Below are 19,573 nucleotides of genomic sequence, written 5' to 3'. Positions count from 1 at the left end.
CACCTATTCTGAAATTACAGTAGGAGAAAATAACAGAAAATGGATAGAGGACTATGCAGTTGGATTTTTAAAAAGTAGGAGCTCAAGTCATTCTTATTAAAATTGGTGAGAGCTGTAATGTTTATAAATTAGAGCTTTGTAAAATGTAAGCATGTGGGTTGAATAATTTAGTCTCGGTAGTTATTTATATTCTATTTTTACAATGACGGGTTTATTGGGATGTGTTAATGCGTGTTTGGATAATTGTTGGATTGTAGCTGTATGCTATTTACTACAGTGTGGTCATCAGCACAATATCACAAGCCTGAAAGCAGCAGATCAGCCTGCAGTTGTGCTGTGTATTATGAATCCTTTCTGCAGAGTCAACCTGTAGTTTTAATGCAATATGAAGAATATATGGGTAGTGCATTGCAGCAACAAGTGCAATGCTAGAACACAGTGCAGTCTGTACATTTGATGAACTATCCCATGTGCAAGTGGGAATTCCTGTAGGTTTAGAAGGAATTGACCCAAAAATTCCATTTAGGAAACTTCTGTGTAACCTTAATAAGTGATAATACTGCCAAAAATAAAGGGATCTATATATATTTCTATATAATTTCTGAAATATGTGTTCAGGTTTTAAGGCATCTTATTTGATTTAAAACCATCCTTGACATGAAGTTAAAATTCAGCACCTCCAGGCTAACCCTGTGAATACCTAATCCCTCTGTTGTGCCTGCAGCTTTGAGTAGGTCTGCTTGTTAGGAATGAGTCTTTGCACACTGTAATTGTGACCCCACCAATAAATGCTTATGGCATCAGGTCTGTAATAATTGGGTAATAATCTGTAATAACTGGGTCTGTAGCAGACAGGTCATCTTACTAAAGTAAACACATTCATCTTGTCTGAAACCACAGCACAGCACATTATGTTGTCATTCTGCTCTAAGTAGACACTGATAATATTCAGGGCTATCTAGTCACCATACACCTTTGCTTTCTGAGCCGACACTAGATGTTCCTGGCACAGAACCACTGCATGGAAACCCCTCATGGCTTTTGGGCTTCCAGCCTTTTTAATGCGGTGAGATGGATACCAGGTTGGATATTCCTCTCCCTGCGTTACCTGGCCACAACACTCCTGAGCCAGCAGTAGCAGGTATTTGGTCAGCTGTGAACATGCTCCAAAGCCTCTGCATGAATATGAGCAGAGTGGCGGTTGGAAGCCTTAGGGACCTGGCAGTGTCTTGTTGCCAGAGGAATTCTTTGACTATTGGCCTTCTTGTGCCACTGTAATACCAGCTGCAGCAGAAAAGGTAAGAGGGTGGTTGGAAACATCTCAAGTATGAGACAGTTGAGAGTTCCTTATTTATTTTACTCCTAACTTGCTAGCTACTTTTGCCAAAACCTTCATGCAACTTCATGCAAACATCCTGTTTGTTCAAGCTGCTTCTTACAGAGCCTACTGGAGCCGTGGTAAAAAGGGGCTGCTGTGCAAATACTTAACTGCAGAAGTATTTGATGGGCTGCAATACCTCTTTGCAACAGGACGAGGGCCTCAGTTCTGTATGTCTGGGTAATTTAACAGAGATCTTGGACTTTGTTGTCTGGTTTTGTTGCTGTTTTCTTCTAAATAAATACTACTTAAAGTAGAAAAATATTAGGCTATATTAAAACTCTAAGCGATGAGCTAGAAAACGTAGTTGGGATTTCATCAGGAAAATGATAGGTGATATTAGTGTGTGTGAGTAACTACAGCTGGAATCTACAATTGCAGGTCATCACTGGCATAATGTTTTGTGTGGTTTGGTTTTTTTCTTTCTTTGAAGCTAGTGTTCAAATACTTTAAACATCAAAGTCTTCCCTTCTACACATTATTCATTCTTGCAAATGTCTCATATTGTGCAGTACAATAATCAGAAAGGTATGTCTCTCTCTGGATATAGTAAATCAATCTTGTGTCCTTTTGGGAAAGTGGTTGGGAATGATTTTATGATTCTTAACTTGGATTCAATAAAGTTATTTCAACCTAAGCTTTTTAAAATTCAAAAAACCTTCAAGCAACTTTTCAATCAACCTCTCCTTGCCTCTGCCAAAAGTAAAATCTTACTTTGTTTCATCAGCAAGCCAATTCCTTCGTCTCCTTCTAAGGACATTAAAATAAAATTCAACAGAATTTTTGTGTTCATAAAAAACTGAAGCTCATATTGATTATCTGTGTATGTACCCACCATACCTGGACTGCACAACAGAAGGCATGGTGGTTCCAAGGGTTCTGCTATAGAGGTGATACTTTGTAGGTCTGACATGGTCTTTCTTTATAACTTTTACTGACCATTTTTGGGGAAAACCTGAACTCAGGAAATGTCCAGGTGATGATGATGAGTATCTTGGTTGTATTCAATTGCTGCACAATCTACAGTTTTCACTAGCTGGTAAAAAAATAATCTAGTTCCTCTGTATTGTTTGAGGTTGGTATCTCCAAATGAACTGGGGTCAGGTTGACTTGGAGTCTGTTGCCTTGACTGGTTGCACAATGGACTCTGTAGATAATGGCTGTAAGACCAATGCTTTGCTAAAAGTTCTTTTCAAAATCTTTTAGTTCAGTGTTATTTGAAATGAAATTTACTGTCTCTGACCTCAGTAGCTAAACAGAACAGGATTGTAAGTGTAGAAGCAACTGAAGTTTTCCTCTGTATCAACATCTTTGTGCCAGCATGCAGTGTCCTGCAATAACCAAGAGTCAACAGAAACAAGCATAACTGTTGCAAGATCAACATTGTAAAAGACCAAGCAGTTTCAAGGAGAACCACAGACAAAAGCAGGTTTGGTTTTTTATGCTGCTGTTACCAATGCAGCCTTAGCTATATGACAGTCCAGTAGCATCCCAGAAGTGCCCCAAGGCATTAAATGATCTTTGCTACATTAGGGAAGATGGCTGTGGCAGATGGCTATTTTAGAGTGCTGACTGTGGTTTTAGAGTCTTTACCTCTAGCTGCTTACAACATCTTCAGCCAGCTGTCCTTCATCCAGGTGGGTTTTTTTGGCTGAGCACAGTGATAGCAGTGAGATGTAGAATATCATCAACTATAGACTGTCATTTGAATACACGGTATCTTGGTTTTTATTTGTAGCAGCTTCCTAATCTGTCTTGGATGATATGAGTGAAAACATGAGCCCTATGGGGACAACTAGGATTAAAAATCACTAAGAGGGTAATAGTGTGAGAGAGAGAGAAACTGGATTTGTGATGTGGGGTGGGATCCTGGCATTGCCTTTGGCTTTTTCTGTTGATTTGGGACAAATTACCGGTGCCTTTCCATGTTCCCCACTTGTAAGGTAGGTCAGCAATCAGAGCTGATTGGTATGATTTCAACAAAAGCATTTTTACTGGAATCCAGATGTTGCATATATTGATTTTGATCTAGTTTTCTTTTGGCACTATATAAGCCTTTCTGAAGGAAGAAAAATTGGAACCTGACCCTTTTGGGCAGGAAACGGTGGCTTCAGCTCAATGCTGTTCATGTGAAAATATTTCAAAGCTTTTTGGTTTTGTTCCAATACGAAAAGAAAATAGATTTTCTGACCCTGAAATTTTTCCAAAAGCACTACTGCCATCCTTCAGTCAGCTCTAATAGTATACCTTTTGTAACTTGCTTTGAGATCTCTGAATGAACAGTGATCTGTAAGAGCTAGTTATTATTTGAATGGTGTTAGGTAAGGTTTCAGCCATATAAGCATATTCTCACATTCTTCTGTACACACTGTAGAGTATTTTAAGCTGCATTTTTAAGAACATTTACTTCGTACAAGGCAAAAACTGTTTGACCTAAGTCAATCATGGATGAAATCATGTCTTTGAAAGAGCCCATTTATAACTGATGTGAAAAATACCCCATCAAAACTTGGTAAACTCTGTAAAATAATTGAAGATGCTTTACAGCTCTTGGGACAAGCTAAACACTCATGTGTCAGAATCCAGACTGAAGTCCTGTGGCCAGCTTGTGAACTTGGAGTTTGTAATGGAAATAGTGATCTAACAGGTTCTTAACCATATCAAGACCAGCAGGTGTTGCTATAATATATTAAATGCTGTGAAGACATCTAATAAGCTACACTTGAGCATTATTTCAATACCTTTTCTTAAACCACGTTGGTGTTTTCTAGGGAAATGTAGTGCTATGACAGATTTGCAATAAGAACACTACTAAAATAATCAAAACACTGGAAAATTGCAGGTTCTGAGCTGTTTCTGCTGAGCTGACTGCTTCAGTGAAAGAATATCTGACCCTGTATTTAGATAATACTTATGTTTGAGAATACAGTACTGAAGGAAGTAACCAAATCATGCGCATATTTCTGTGGAGACATACCTTTTTGTAAGAGACGGCACTGCAGAAACCTGTGGCATCTTTTGCCAGGAATAACATTATGGTGAAACTCTCTCTAGGCTTGTTCTGTGCTGCTGATTCGTCCAACACAGGTTTCATTGGTGATCCCCAAAAGAAAAGGGGAGAATTCCTCTAAGACAGAAACACTTAACTTCTCAAACAAACTGCACCCTCAGGAGCCTTGCAGAAGATGAGCAGCAGGAAGGTCAGAAGTAGGACAGCAGTGGAGAGTTTACACCTCAGGAAACCCTGAGCAGGCCTTGCTAAGTTACAGTGAGTTCAGGGAGGTTGTAACTTCTGCTGGATTTTGAGCTTGGCAGCTCGAAAGCATAGAAGGGAAAGGAAAAAAAAATCCCACAGCCAGGATTATATTATGGTATGCAGCCCTCTAAGTGAGGTGGTACACAAAGCAGGACCACTGTGAACATGAATGGAGAAGCTGCCAGCTGAAAGGGCTCATTTAATGTCCATAGGTATTGAGCTTAGAGATGTTGGTAATTCTTCAGTGTTCACTGGATGTGTGTTTGAGAGTAAGGGCTGAGGCTGCTTTTTTCCACCTGTGTGTGATTCTATGACTGTGATAGGAAAGACATGGACCCGTCGGAGCATGTCTAGAGGAGACCACAAAAATGATCAGAGGGCTGGAGCAGCTCTCGTGTGAGGACCAGCTGAGAGAGTGGGGGTGAGGCAGACTGGAGATAAGAAGGTTCCGGGGACACCTTACAGCAGTCTTTCAGTGCTGAAAGGGGGCCTGCAAGAAAGATGGGGACAAACTTTCTAGCAGGGCCTGTTGCAATAGGACAAGGGGTAGTGGTTTTAAACTGAAAGAGGGTAGATTTAGACTAGACACAAGGAAGACATTTTTTACAATGAGGGTGGTGAAACATGGGCACAGGTCACCCAGAGAGGTGGTGGATCCCCCATCCCTGGAAGCATTCAAGGCCAGGTTGGACGGGGCTCTGAGCAACTCCATCTAGTTGCAGATGTCCCTGCTCACTGCAGGGGGGTTGGACTAGATGACCTTTAGAGGTCCCTTCCAACCCGAACTGTTCTATAACTCTGTGTATTCTTGGCAAGGACTTCGCTTGCAGGTGGACGTGGTCCCAGCCGTGTCGCTTCCCGGCAGGATCACTAGCCAGTGTTGGACTGTGGCTGCCGGGAAACCCGCGGGGCCGAGCGCGTTACCAGCTCTGCCTCTTGCTGGGAGCCTGTGGCCGGCTTTGCGCTTACTCCAGCAGCGAGGCGGGTGGGCCATCGCCTCACCTGCACGGCTGCGCCCGTGGGAGGGCAGGAGCTGCTCGGAGAGCTGCCTTAGCCGCGCTCGGCCAGGGCACGGGCTCCCCAGGTGGGCAACGAAGAGAAAATGGCCACCGGTGTCTATCGTGGAGAGAAGCCGGCGCCTGTCCGCCTCGCCCCTCGGCCCGTCGTGCTGAAATGCGGCGGCGAGCGCCGGGGCTGCCCCGCGGGGCTCGGGGGCGGGCGGCGGCCCCCGGCAGGGCCGGGACGCGGGGCGGGGAGCCGCGGGCGAGGCGGGGCGGCGCGGCACGGCGGCTCCGCCGCGTGCATGTAGATGAGATCCCCCGGAGCACGTCACGCCGCACCGGCGCTCTGCGTTTGGGGCGGCGGAGAGCGAGGGCGGCGAGCGGGAGCCGCCGGAGGAGGAGAGGCGGCGGCGGCGGCTCGGCGGGCGGCAGCGGCTCGGCCCCGCTCCCTGCGCGGCCCCGCTCCATGCCGCCCAGCCCGCCGCGGCGCGGGCCCCGCGGGGCGCAGGCGGGCGCCGGGCGCGGGGCGCGGCGGTGCTGAAGGACAGCTCCGCTCCGCGCCCCTCCGCACCCCTCCGCGCCCCGGGCGCGCCCCCCGCCGGGTGGCCGCGGGGCCGCCGGCCGCCGCGCCTTGATGTGCGCCCTGCCACGGCGCCGGCGGCTCCCATGGCGGTGGCACGGAAAATCAAAACTTTGTTGACGGTGAACATCTTGGTCTTTGTGGGCATCATCCTCTTCTCCGTCTACTGCAGGATCCAGGACCGCTCCCAGGAGCTGGTGCAGATCGTCCGGAGCGCGGACCGCCGGGCCAGGAGCCGCGGCGCCAAGGTGGGCAGTCTGGCCGACAGGGAGTCCATCCTGCAGCGCCTGGACCACCTGGAGGAAGTGGTCTACAACCAGCTAAATGGTACGGAGGGCTGCGAGGGGACGCAGCGCCGGTCCCGTGGCGCCCTGTGCCCGGGGAGGGTGCCGCAGACTGGGGAAGAGCACTCAAAGCTGGGGAGGGAAGCCCGGGCACCATACGCCCTGACCCCTCTGCTGAAGAGCAGAAAACAAAGGGAAAGATAGTGGCTGCAGGGGTTTGCTGGAGGGATTTGTTGAACACCCTTGCCACCCCCCACCCCCTACTCTCAGTCCAAAGTCAGCACATTCTCAATAGATGCAAAGTTAAGGAGGCTGCAGAGTTTGTGGGTTTAAGGATTGGTTGGAAGTCCCTATGAACTGTACCTGGGTTTACAGTTTGTCTGGATGTATTAACTCTGCATGGGTAGGTGTTTGCATAGCAAATACACTGTTAGGTTATAGCTGGAAGTCATATACTTGGTCTTAGAACTACTTTAAAAGCGTTCTACTGAGTTCTTAAGCTGTGTGCTTGTAATGGCCTATTTAAACATACCACTCATACGTTTCCTTAATGACTGTGCCATTTAAATTTGACGTTGTCTTTGGTGAGGAAGGGAAGCACCCACCAATTCTTTTTATGACAAACCATTTCAATTCACCAGCCTTCAAAAATCTTGGTAGGTAAGCAAAGAACTCTTCCATGGTAGTTAGAACAGGCTAAGCCATAAAAGTTGTTATAGGACAACTAATGTTTCATGTAGAAACTAATCCTTCAAAACAAGTGCATTTATATTTGCATATATTTGTAAAGTTCTAAATGTGGAACATCAAGAAATAAGTATGTGATTAAATGTATCAGTGCTTTGGACAAGAAGAGGCTGAGGGAGTGAACTTTTCCATGAAATTGTAATATAAATGTAACATTTAGTGTCTAGCAACAAACAAAACTTCCGGTGTAAATATATTTAAGTACACTGAATGTGCTTCTAGGCTGCTGGTGAAAATCTTACTTGTAACATTAATTTAACAAAGGCTGCTGTAGTCTCAAAATGCAAACAAATAGGAGGGTTAGGATAAAGCATATTTCCTATTACTACTTTCTGAGTGAATGTATAAATCTAAGTAGGTGAGACTGTTATGGTAATATGCAGTTTACACCAGCAAGTGTTATAGAACACATATCCCCTTACGCACTCATCTGTATAAACAGGGAAGAGAGAAGGGAATGTGGAGTGCGGGTATCAGTCACAAAAATATACATTCATGAACTAGAGATAAAGTGTCAACAGATGTGTTTCCTAACCATATTCCAGAGCAGTTTTGAAGAATGTAGGATTTAAGGGGGAAATCTCCCTCCCAAATTCAACAAAGCCATAGAGTTCCCAAACTAAATTAGATCAGTCCCTGAGCTATATCCGTTGTAGCTCAACTGAGTGGAGTTTTTTTGGCCCAAATTGATTTGTTCTTGGTGGCATTTATAGGTGATACTTCAGGTAGGATTTACCTGCTCTGGGTTCATCTCAGCATAGGTAGCATCACCTAGAGAATCGCAGGAGTCCTTAACGTACCAGGCAGGCACCACTGCATGTAATGACTGTGGCTTCACAGTAAGCAGGAAGTTCTCTTGCAAAGTATGCCTCTATTTTGGAGACTTTTTTTCTTCTTCTTCTTTAATGTGTTTTGTTGGATATGGAACTTCATAGTGAAATTGGTTGAACTTAAATGTTATGTTGCTTCATCAGGTCGTGAGAAACACTGCAGATAGTTTCTTCTTGAAAGTACTTACACAGGAAAATACAGAAAGTTTTTCAAGCTGAACTGTTAAAATTTCCTATTCCTTTCCCTTCCGCTTCTTTCTGACACAGTGGGTGTTTTTATTACATAGTGGTACATTAACACAGGTTAATTATTTCATCACCATTGTAAAAAGATACTTTGTCACTTTCTCTTTTTTCCCTCCCCTCCATTCTATGGCAATAAAAATGAAAAGTCCTAAAAGACTAGGAGGTGCTACACTGGATTCATTGGAGTTGCATCACTGTAAGTGAAATCAGGATCAAGCATCTGCGTTTGGGCTTAGAGCACTGGTATTCCATTTTTAATATCATGACTCATTACTTATGCCATTAATGGGCATAATGCTGCTCTGGCAGCATTGAGATTCAGGAGAGCTTGTCTGTGATGATGCTCTGCCATGTCTCACAGAAAGACTGGTATTACAGAAGCACTCTTTCTGCTCTGGAGCTGTGCAGTTTCATCCTGATGTTGAGCGAGGTTTCTCAGATGTTATCCTGTATACTGCTTTGTCACAAGGTTGGATAGCCGTCTGAGGCCTTTGTGAATGTTAGTTTGTCATGAGGAGGGTCAAAGTCACTTTCATATGGAGAGACAGACATGGGTAGGTAGATTTTTTTCATAAGGAGTATGAATTCCTTGCATACCCAGAACTCCTGCAAACACCAGGAGTTTCAGTCCAGCTTGATATTACTGTTACAGTAGATCTGTCCAGATCAGTATTTCAATTTTCTGCTCTTGGACTTTTCTATTTTGAGATCAGCAGATTTAGAGCCACCTATTAAGTGTCTTATATTTTGGCAATAAATTCTGAGTGTTCTTTTATTTAGGTTTTCTTTTATATTTGGATTAGTTCTAGACTTGTAAGACATTACCTGGATTTCCCAGGGACTCTGTTGAAGATCCAGTGCATTAGAAAGACACTTCTGTGGGAGACCAGCCTTGCATCTGCAGCTAGGCAGAATTTTGTTTCTGTCACACTTACTTGTTTGCATGCAATCAAAGAAATGTTATTTGAAAGTGTACCTTCTGCAAGGAAAAATAAACACAAGAAGTAATGTTACAAGTGTACCAAGAGGCAACCTGAAACTCACTACCAGAAAACACATTAGCTTTCCAGTCTGAATAAAAACTGTGCATACAATGCCTGTGGAGGTGTGTGTAGAACGCAGAGGACCATGTATGAAAATCAGTAGAAAGCTGGTCCTTGCAACTATCTTTGGCAGAATAAGAATTTTTAGAACAGAATGAATGAGAATTGCCATGATTGCCTGCAGAGTCGTGCAGACATGCACCCAAACAATAGTTTTCAGTTGGCTCGTGCTTTGATTTTATATCAACTTAGAAAAATAGCTTGCTTTGCACTCAGCTGCTGGTTTTGGTGGAAGTAAATGAACAGAATGTGCAAAGGGAAAAGAGAGCAATGAAATGTGTCTGTGGAATTTCCTTGATGAAACTTCATATTGCCTCTTAATATTTGACTTTGGGTATAACACACAGTTTGAAAAACTGAGTTATTCTAGATCTAGTTCATCAATGTATTCCTTTTTTTTTTTTTTCATTTTTACTATGGTATTTCTATTGACCAATATGATTTATTGTCAGTCAACACAGAACTAATGCCAGGTAGCTTTAGTAGCAACTAATGAAATGGCATTGATGATAATACCTTGGTATTTTTTTCCTTTGCCTCTATTTGTTGTAAAGGGGAAAAAAATAAAAAGAGATTTAATTGACTGAATTTTTCCTGTAATCAGTTTTGCATCTGAGTCTGTTGCTAATGATTTACCATAGAGGATAAAGAATTTTTGATGCTCAGAGTAAAGCATAACCTTTCATGCCAAAAAGCAATTGAAGGGTCAGACTACAATTTCACTGTAATTGCCTTTTTCCCTTTTCACTGTCTCTTTCCAGTAATACACAACAATCAATACAGCATGTAATTAGATTTCATTCAATCCGCAAAGATTAAGAGAGTTTTCATTTTCTCATTATGTATTCTCACATCATGTCTTCCTACCCATGTCTTCTACATTAGACCTCTTCGACCTGTTCTATTGCAGACAGAGGGATTGGAGGGATAAGTCTGGAGTATTCCCTTGAATTTGACAGATTATCATTCTTTACACATCATAATTTGATTTTGCTCTCTTTGGGAAGATTAAATACAATAGCAATTCCCAGTACAATAAATGGGTTTTGCATTGCGTATGCATTTCATGGAGGAAGCTGGGGAAGGGAAGTGGACAATTCATGTAATTGCACCACATAGGCTTAAAATGATGGAAATAGCAGGTCCTAGGTGCAGAGGACTCATTCATGCAGACTGGGACTCCTGATTTTTAGAATGCACTGGAAGCAAAGTGATTGCATTTAAAAATTAGCCCAGCAATCTGCATACTTAAAAGGTGCAGCAGTATTTTTAAAAGGATAGTTTAGTCTTCATAGGCTTGGGACTGGTTGAAATTGGTCCCAAATTTCCATATCAAAAGTAAGGGTTGGGAACAGGCTGCAAACGAATCATGTGAATGTCCACATCTGATTTGTCAAAAAGAAGCTTTTTACAGCTGGCAACTTTCAGCTGAAGAGTAATTCCATTCCAGAGAAAAGAGGTAAAGGGACGTGTGAGTGGTGGACAATTAAGTGTGACTGCCAGCCCTGCTGCTAATGAAACTGCATCTTTTCATACCCACATACAGATTCTTATGTAATAATTATTTCTATTTGATTTTTTTTTATGGTCTGATGCTAACATGCATCTGACAAAATTAGCACATAATTATCTCCAATAGTATTGACTTACTTGTGGGTGCTGGTCCTAGCCATGTGCTTTCCTTGCCCTAGTGAGTAGCTTCTCCACATGGTCTCCTTTTGAGTTTTTTTTTAAGAAATGCAAGGTTGGGCCTAGTGAAGACAGGAGTGAAAAATATCAACTCTGTTTTTTTGTTTTTCGAAGTTTGGCTGCAGTTTACTGGTTTACCATACGGTGTATAACAAGTTTTTTCAGTGTTTCTAAATTGCTTACTGAAGCTTAAGTAAGTAACTATTGCTATAGGCCTGACCTTCTGTATTGCAAAGTGATGTCCAAAAGTCCAATTTCCACTTCACATTGGCTTTAGCTGTGTTAGTCTTGAATTATGTAGTGGAGAAAACTCATAATCAGTGCTTTCAGGAAGATTCTTTTCCCCAAAATAAGGGAAGAAAACATCATGAGTCAATGTTTGGATAGCCCCTATTAAAAATATGAGGTAATATTTGAAATTTTATTACTCTGTTTAGCCACTTTAGGAAGAAAAGGTCTAAAGGTTTGGTAGAAAAAAAGAGGGTAAATCTCTCTTGTAAAACAGGTAAAATTACATCCAACTATTCAAAATATTGACAAATACAAAAAATATATCCCCATTCCAGCAGCACATCAGTGATTTTGAAGTCACTCCTTGTACTCTGTCTCATGTACTAGTAACTGGTTTTTTAATGTAATGTTTCTGCTTTTTGCATTTGTAGCTGGGAAGAAAGTTTATTTTGACAGAAAAATCATGTGGCAGTTTTATCACTGACTCATTTATATGTGCAGAACTTGAATCATTTGTACTATGTAGGATTAAAGATTTGTGGTTTGTTTTTTTTTTAAAAAGTGTTTACAGAGGTGGAAAGAAAACCTTTGACTGATGTTTTTGTTGCCTTTTAGGAGGTATTCTCATTCAGTTTCTTTCCATTTCTTTGTGGATGTGGCTGGAGTTGGAAAAGCAGAGGTCTGTCATCTTTCTAGTGAATAGCTGCAGTGTGGTTGTTGCACATCCATAATCGTCATGCAGGTTTAAAGGATTAGAAAAACTTGCTGTAACTTAATAACCTTGATAGTGGGATGTGGGGTTGTTTTTTGGGTTTTGGGGATGGTAGTGTTTATTTGACTTTTTTAAGTAAGTAAGGGCAGATAGTACTTAAACCAAGAACATAATTCAAGAATGCAGTTCTAGCCACTGAGTGCATGGCTGTTCTCCAAGGGAATAATAAGATTTATGAAAGGAAGGAAAAGAAATGAGTCATGTTTGACAAATCTTCTTTTTATTAATGCCCCTCTCTAACCTTACTAATGGGTACTCAGTCTCTCTTTCTCATATACTTAGCATAGTTTTTTGTTATTATTTGTGGGGTTTCACTTGGCAGTCATTTCCATCACTTAGTTTAAACTAACGAACTGAAAGTGGTGGTGGGGGGGGGAAGGAAAGAAAAAGAGCCTGTGACGTGATGGATAAAAGGAAGGAAGCAAGCCAATGACAGCAGAGCAGCTTTCATCCTTGTTGTAGTCCTATTGATCAAAACTGTCCTCTGAAACAGGAGAACTTTAGCTTCTGAAAATGAAAGCCACAGATCCTCCAGCAACCCAAAGTCATCTCCTGAGAGCACAGAGCTAAAGCAGCCAAGTGTTAACTGGATGTGCACATGACTTGTGTCTGCTTTTCCTAAAACCCATAGCTATGGTGCCATAGAAATAGCTGTGAATGTCTGAAAGCTTCTTAGGTGGAGGCAACATCCGTTTCAAGGACAGCACAGCAGATGCAAACCGATTAAAAATTGTCTTTCTGCCCTATAGTTTTTATCCTTTCGGGTGTTCTGGAATATCCAGGTTTCCCAGAGGCTTTTGGAGACAAGCTGCAGTGCAACTGACACTTGCTGGTTACTCAGCAAATCCTGTAGGACATAAGAAGAGCAAAAAAATTACCTGTACCGGGGCTATCTCCTGAACCAAGATTTGTTTGTCTTATGGAACAGAAGGGAGTAATCAGGGAGCAGCATGATGTGACTTGGTCTCAGGTCCTCTCATTTAGCTGGGGTTACTTGGAGTTCAAGTGCATTGTAGTGCTGTTGGGAATGAAGGTGACAATTTTGGTTCTGTGATTTATTTCTGTCTGATCTGCTAGGCTTTCGAGTCCTTGTTTGCAAACTCTCCAGTACACTGAAAAGTATGGAATTTCACCTGTTGAAGATAGCTTCAAAGCTTGGTAGGCTTCGTCTCTTCAGTGTTGGCTTACCTCTTAATTTCTGTCCTGTCTTCTTTCATCACCCACAGTATCCGCACTGGTAGCATACAAGAGTGTAGCACATATAATCTGTATGACTTCTCTGGCCGTGGTTTTTTGAATTCTGAAGCAGTAGCAAAGGGCCTTCATTTGCATCAAGAAGAGGTCTGACTTCTGTTGAGTTCTGCTTTCTTATCCCTCTGTTTGGCATTCTCCTCCCACGGTGAGGGAAGAGGGTTTGTGCTTCTGTGGTTCTTTGCACTAGCTTTTTCTTTCACCTGGTTTAGCTAACTGGGACTCATGGATACGTATGGAAAGACAGTGCAGCAGCACTTTCTGTGGGAAATCCAGTGGAACATCCAGAGGAGCTCTCACACAGGTTTCCTACCCCTCTTACTTCATTTGTCAGGCCATTTAATTTCTGAATAATTGCATGTTTGTTTGTGCCTCTTACATCATCTCGCTGAAATGTGTGTTGAGAGGGCTAGCTTTAATGTCAATAGACAAGTTTGTTGGTCTTTTACTAGTAAGAGGAAGAGATGGATGTCCTCAGGATAACAAACCCACGTGCTGTTCGCCATCAGGCTAAATTACTCTGTGTATTCTGCCCAGTCTTGTAACGCTGCCTTGCAAAGCAGACGTGGCTACCTGCTTCTCCCTTTATTTTACTGGGATGACTTGTTCCGAGGCATGGTTCTCAAGCCAAGGATGAGCCTGAGACCATAAATTGTTTCATATCCTCAGTGGGGGGAGTCCTTAGTGAAACAGCGCAGTAGGAAAGGGCCAGTTCTGGGAATCTCTGACAAATGGCAAAAGGCCTAATGTATATATTTTTTTCCAAGTGTGTCCTTGATTGCTGGCTTTGGAGGAGGGCCTGAGGGCAGCTGCAGGGTAGATAGCTGAGGAGACAACAGACTGATTCTGTTTTGTTTTCATGAGCAGCGTGGACACAGAGTTTTCTCAGGGGCTGAAGAGTTGTCTAAGTAAATGAGGAAAACATTTTTAGAAAAGGTGAGAATATAGTTTTCTGGGTATTTTAAGCTTTATACCACCTCCTGTGGAGCCATTCTCTAGAAGCCCTTTCATTTGCCACCACAGACTGATTTATAATTCTAATATTTGAGCTGTAATTTGCATGTCATCCTGGGAGAATGGGCAATGATTAAGAAAACAAAACCAAAGAAAAGATTTTTGAAAGAGCTTCTTTAAGCACTGCTACTTAAAAATGGCTCTGTCAGGCAGCGGTATTTGATGCCAGAATACTACAGGAGGGGGTTACCTATTTCACAGCATCATTTGGAAATCACATCTAAATAACCCAAACTCAGTGGATGAAAATACAAAGGAACATGTTGGCCTCTGGGATTCTTTAGTGCATTTGCTTCGGTCTTAACCTCCTGTGCTAAATGTTAGCGCAAATGCCTAAGAGGCGGCTGTAATGTCAGCATCTCCCTTGGGTTGAATAGCCACTGTGAAATGGTATAGCATTGGCAAAAGCCATGCTATCCCCCAACAGATCCCTGACACCGCCTTCCTCTCTGCAAGACCAAAACAGGTCTGTGGAAAGAAGCTGCTGACGTAAAGGCCTTTGCTACCTCAGTGCCACTGGACTCTGCTCCAAGAAAACAATTCCTTGTCTCTGTAAAACACTGCTTTCTCCTCTTCAGGCAATTAACTGTGCCAGGAGGGAAAGGAGAAAATCTGAGTCTGTATAGGCAAAAGGCAGCCATGGAACTCAATTATCTACCTTTTATTTATATTTCAGAGCTACTTATACAGGCAATCCGGTTGCTTTTACAGGAGTACTCATAAGAAAAAGTGATCACTAGTATAATGGTCTCACTTGATAAGCCATGATTCAAACCAGGCTTGCTAGAGTTGCTTTTGAATCACTGCTTGCTGCAAGCAGCATAAAACATCTCCCATCTAGGCTTTAATGTCTGATAAACTGATCGGGGAAGAAAATGAATCCTGCCAGGTCTCCCTCTTTTGTGAATTTCTTTAAATATCCAGATACTCCAAAACACAAGTACTACTTACAGAAGTTCATGCAGGGCTGTGTTAGACTAGGCAGATGCCTGTGAGGGATGACCTCTGTCAAAGACTTCATAGACTCGTGAAGTACAGAGCTGGTCTCTGTGGGATTACTGGTGCGTTACTAGTTTTTGTTCCTGGGGAGAACTGTTAAAAATCACGGGTGTGGTACAGTCAGCAGTCATGGTTAGTCAGGAACCTGTGAGGTGCAAATCCAACACAGCTTTCTAAGCAAACCACAGATGCTGCCAACTGCTGTCCCACTGTCAGCAGTGCGTTGTGTGGACAGTGACAGATACTGCTGGTTGGATGGGCTAACTTGCTCAGATAGGTTTTTATGCCTGTAGCAATGATCCATATTCTCCTCAGCTCACCCATGCGCTTAGTCCTATTGGAGTCAGTCAGCTAAATTCATTCTTGCTATTGATCCAGAAGCATCAGCACAGCCAGTAGTTACCAGCATAGTAACTCCAGTAGTAAATTTTGCCAAATGAAGGTACTTGGGCCACAGGATGAACAGTATATTGGCTAGTTATGATGGTGTGTAAGTACTATAAAGGCTGAATTCATGCTGTGTCCCTGTACTAATTTAGTATGGTTGAGAACAGGATCTTTCCTCCTTGAAAGCTTTGGAGTGATTCCCCTTTCTGGTACAGATCTAGTGAGCTTTGTGTTTCTATCTCTGACCCCTACTACTGGAGTCTTTGATGGCTTTTGTTTGCACTGTTTGGCTCCAGTTTGCGTTTCGCAAAAAGAATACACAGATCAGGAGGTCAGATTATCGTGGCTGTCTTGCTCCTGGTATCTGAGCAAGCTTTGTTCAGAGATTGATTTATCTGTTTCCACAACACTGCACAGTACTCTTATCTACCTACCATGGAGCAAAACCATATCCTCTTCTCACACCATATCTGTTACGTATGCTGCAGGACACAACCCCCCTTGCCTCAGCTACTGCCTGTGCTCTCATGGACATAGTTCCCCCATCCCTCAGCCATTGTCTACATGGTAGAAGCTCTTCACTTTTGACCTTTGAGATCTGCTTCTGCCTGTGATAATTTTTGTCTCAGTTTGACAGCACTGGGCAAGTTGGTGCCTAACTCACAGACTAGGCTTTTCCTCAAGATTTGACTGAATAAGTATTTTCAGTATGGATATGCAATTAAATGTGTATAGATTATCTGCATCTCAGCTGAATGCTGTAACCACTAGTATATTGTTTAAAAAAAAAAACAAAAGGAGGATCATATAACTTTCCCTTTCCTTTATGTGAAGGATAAGGCATCTGCTGCATTCTTTAGAGCTGCGGGTCTTACAGGGGCAAATATTTCCAGACTTCAAAGCAAGGATGGGTCTTTTCATTCCTGCTTTTTCAGCATCCTTTGTTGACTAGCCCCATCCTGAGCCTCAGCCAAAGGTTTGATCTGTTCCTGGAGGGAGGGCAGGTCCTTCCTGCAAGCACCTGCTAGCACCTAGGAGTTATCCTCGGTGTGGTAGAGCACTTTGGAATGCATCAAAACTGGAACTTGTGCAAGGTCACTCACACTCTCAACTTCTGTTTCCCCCAGCCCAGACTGGCATCCTAGCCAAGGTACTGCTGTACCATTCATAAAGCAAAAGGGACTTCGTTGCACAGGAGTTCGTTTTTTTGGAAGGTATCCACCATGACAGCTGGAAAGCCCTCTCCTGCAATACTGGAGAAGTTTGCGTCTCATTTTGTCTCTGGCATTTTTGGTGGGGTGATAGGGTTAATTGGTTGTTTTTCATTTGATTCTTTATGCTAGTTTTATATTTTATTTGGCAATAGGGCCTCACTGCCCTTTTAGAAATTGAGGTGGTTTTTTTTACAGCTCTCACATGCCTCTAGGATGTGAAGCTTTTGTAAATAAAAATGTATTTTTTGTTATATTCACTCATTTTCAGACAAGCCTTGTGTTGTAGAAAAGATTGGTGGTGTTCTTTCCTGTGCATACTGAACTGAAGGCAGCGATAAGACTAAAAATATCCCCAATAGAAATAACATTGTATAACCCAAAGGTTAGTCTTGCTCAGGATTAACATTTGCAGTTGCTTTATAGAGTCCCTGTAAGGCAGAGTTCTAGCCATCCGGCCATACGTAAAGTAAGGCTACAGATAGCTGCAAAATTTTGCATCTGTAGAACTCGATCCCATTGGTGGCTACCACAAGCAGAAACCTGCTGATGAAAGATGCTGATACCCATTGTGCACCTGTCAGTTGGCCAATGAAGGTTACGTGTTCCTGTGTTGTGTTACAAGCACTGTGCTAGAGGTGCTGGGCAGGGACTAGGTACTCTTCACACCTCTAATAGGAAAACCAGATTTTGCCACACGGGGCTGTCCTAAAACATGATGATAGATTGCCGGTGACTCCATGTAACAGATGGGAGTGGGGTATGAAGCAAGAGCGAGCTGATCATGTTCAAGTTACTAAACAACCTAATACTAAGATGTCTAACCGCTGAAATTGTTGATGCTTGCAACTTACACAAGCAGTGAGTGCGTTTGGCTTGGAAAAATGGGTGGTTGACATAATTTCTGTGTCACATGGACAATCCCCAGAATCAAGGTCTGTGGATTTAGGCTTGTGACTTCCAGCACAATTGCAGGGACGTGGGCTGCCAAATGCTCTGCTGGAGCCTGCTTGTGGGTTTCTTCCTGGTGACCAGTCTTTTCTCCCACTTTTTGATGATCTTTTGCATCCAGTAGAAGCTGCAGCTCTCTCAACACTTGAAGAATTTCTTTTGATCATTCACTGCTGGTATTGTAGGGAGCAGTGAAAAGATTTGCAGTGAATTAATTAGAAATTTCCCATCTTTCTTTAATATTTGGCAAACTCACTTGATATATCCTTCCTGGGATAATCCTTTAGGCATAGACCTGAACATGTCAGCACCTGCACTGAACAGCTCTCAGCTAGTCCAGCTTTGAATAACCAAACCCAATAATTTTTTATTTTAGATTGGTGCTAGCCTGATCCTCCTCCTGAAATAGATCCATCTGGCTCAATGTATTTTCATTCAACAGACAATTAATTCTGGAATGAAAGTGGCTTTCACAGTACTGGTATCCAGTGGGGTTATATGTAAAACCTGTTTTCTGATAGAGTCAGCTTGGTATGGTTCCCACATTCCCAGCCATGTTCCCATTTCAGGCCTACAAGACTCGGAGCTGGGCTGCAGAGAGCCTGTTCAGATGAGATCAGGGAATTAAGAATTTCTTCTGTGATTCATTCTGAACCTGATCTGCCTAGTAACTGGATTCATTGTCTCCTGCTTTCTGTCACACATTAAAAAGTTCACAAAGTGAGGTTTTTAAGTCTTCCTTGCACAATGAGAGGAGTGAAGAGAAGATAGGCAGAAATGGAGGAGAAATATTCATGAGAGAACAAAGACATGGCCTAACTGAAGTTGGGGTGGTGCAGCCTGGCATGCCCATGGACATGGGTTGAGTGATGCAGCCCTCAGAGGTGGTGTTGAACAAAAGGGATTTTTGCCTATGTTACAGGACTACTTGTTTAGGCATCTCTCAGCTTTTAATCATACCGACAAGAAGCTGGAGCACAAATACTGCTGTCTTAGAGGTGCAGTGGAGGTTGTGAAAGGATGAGACCAGTGAAATTCTTATTAAAGTTGCTTATAGTTGATGAAGTAAGCATAGCATTAGTGAACTGGAATCAGGTTCCATGCATGAGGCGTGCTAGGACTGCTCTAGCCCTAAGGAGAGGTCGAGTTGCTCACTGCAGCACAACATACAACAGGTTATTCTGGTAGAGCTTGTAACACAGCTTGACAATTCATGTTAACGTAGATTATTGTAACTTTATATATTGTGTATATATATAGTAACATAAAATTATATAGTTACTATTCTGAAATCTGTCTCTTACATAGCCTGTTTACAGCACTGTAGTAGCAACATCAGAATCGAGCCTGAAGGACAGACAGCTAATGCAAGATCAACACCAATTAGACATGACTGGGCAGTGCACTGTGTGATGGGAGGCTGAGATATCTTCTGTACACTGTACTATCAGAAAACAGAACTGTATATTTCTGGATAGAAATTTGTTTTAGTAAAGGAAGTCAGTGTATGATCTTTTGGTTTTGTTCCTGAACTAGAAGATGTTTGTAATCTGTTTGATGGGTGATATTGCATGCATGTGGCTTCTCTGTGCTAGATATGAAGGTCTCAGCATCTGAGTGTGAAACTAGAGGTTGATTATTTT

General features: G+C 42.6%; 1 protein-coding gene across 2 annotated transcripts in view; it reads left to right on the top strand.

Annotated features, from left to right (window-relative positions):
• GALNT9 (polypeptide N-acetylgalactosaminyltransferase 9) overlaps positions 1-19,573 on the top strand; it is a 274,492-nt gene that overhangs the window by 107,722 nt on the left and 147,197 nt on the right. Inside the window, exon 3 of one of the 2 annotated variants that reach the window (XM_055699769.1) lies at positions 6,388-6,542. Coding sequence is in view for 1 of the 2 variants with exons in the window: in XM_005445205.4 (XP_005445262.1) it covers positions 6,302-6,542 (241 nt within the window). In the remaining variant the exon portion in view is untranslated. Of the gene's footprint in view, positions 1-5,929; positions 6,543-19,573 lie in introns of those variants that run through there. The other variant, XM_005445205.4, reaches the window with a different exon arrangement.

This window comes from Falco cherrug, chromosome 1 (assembly GCF_023634085.1).
Source record: "Falco cherrug isolate bFalChe1 chromosome 1, bFalChe1.pri, whole genome shotgun sequence".
NCBI lineage: Eukaryota > Metazoa > Chordata > Aves > Falconiformes > Falconidae > Falco > Falco cherrug.
The sequence above is the reverse complement of the archived record's forward strand: the minus strand, read 5'-3'. Positions and strand labels throughout refer to the sequence as shown.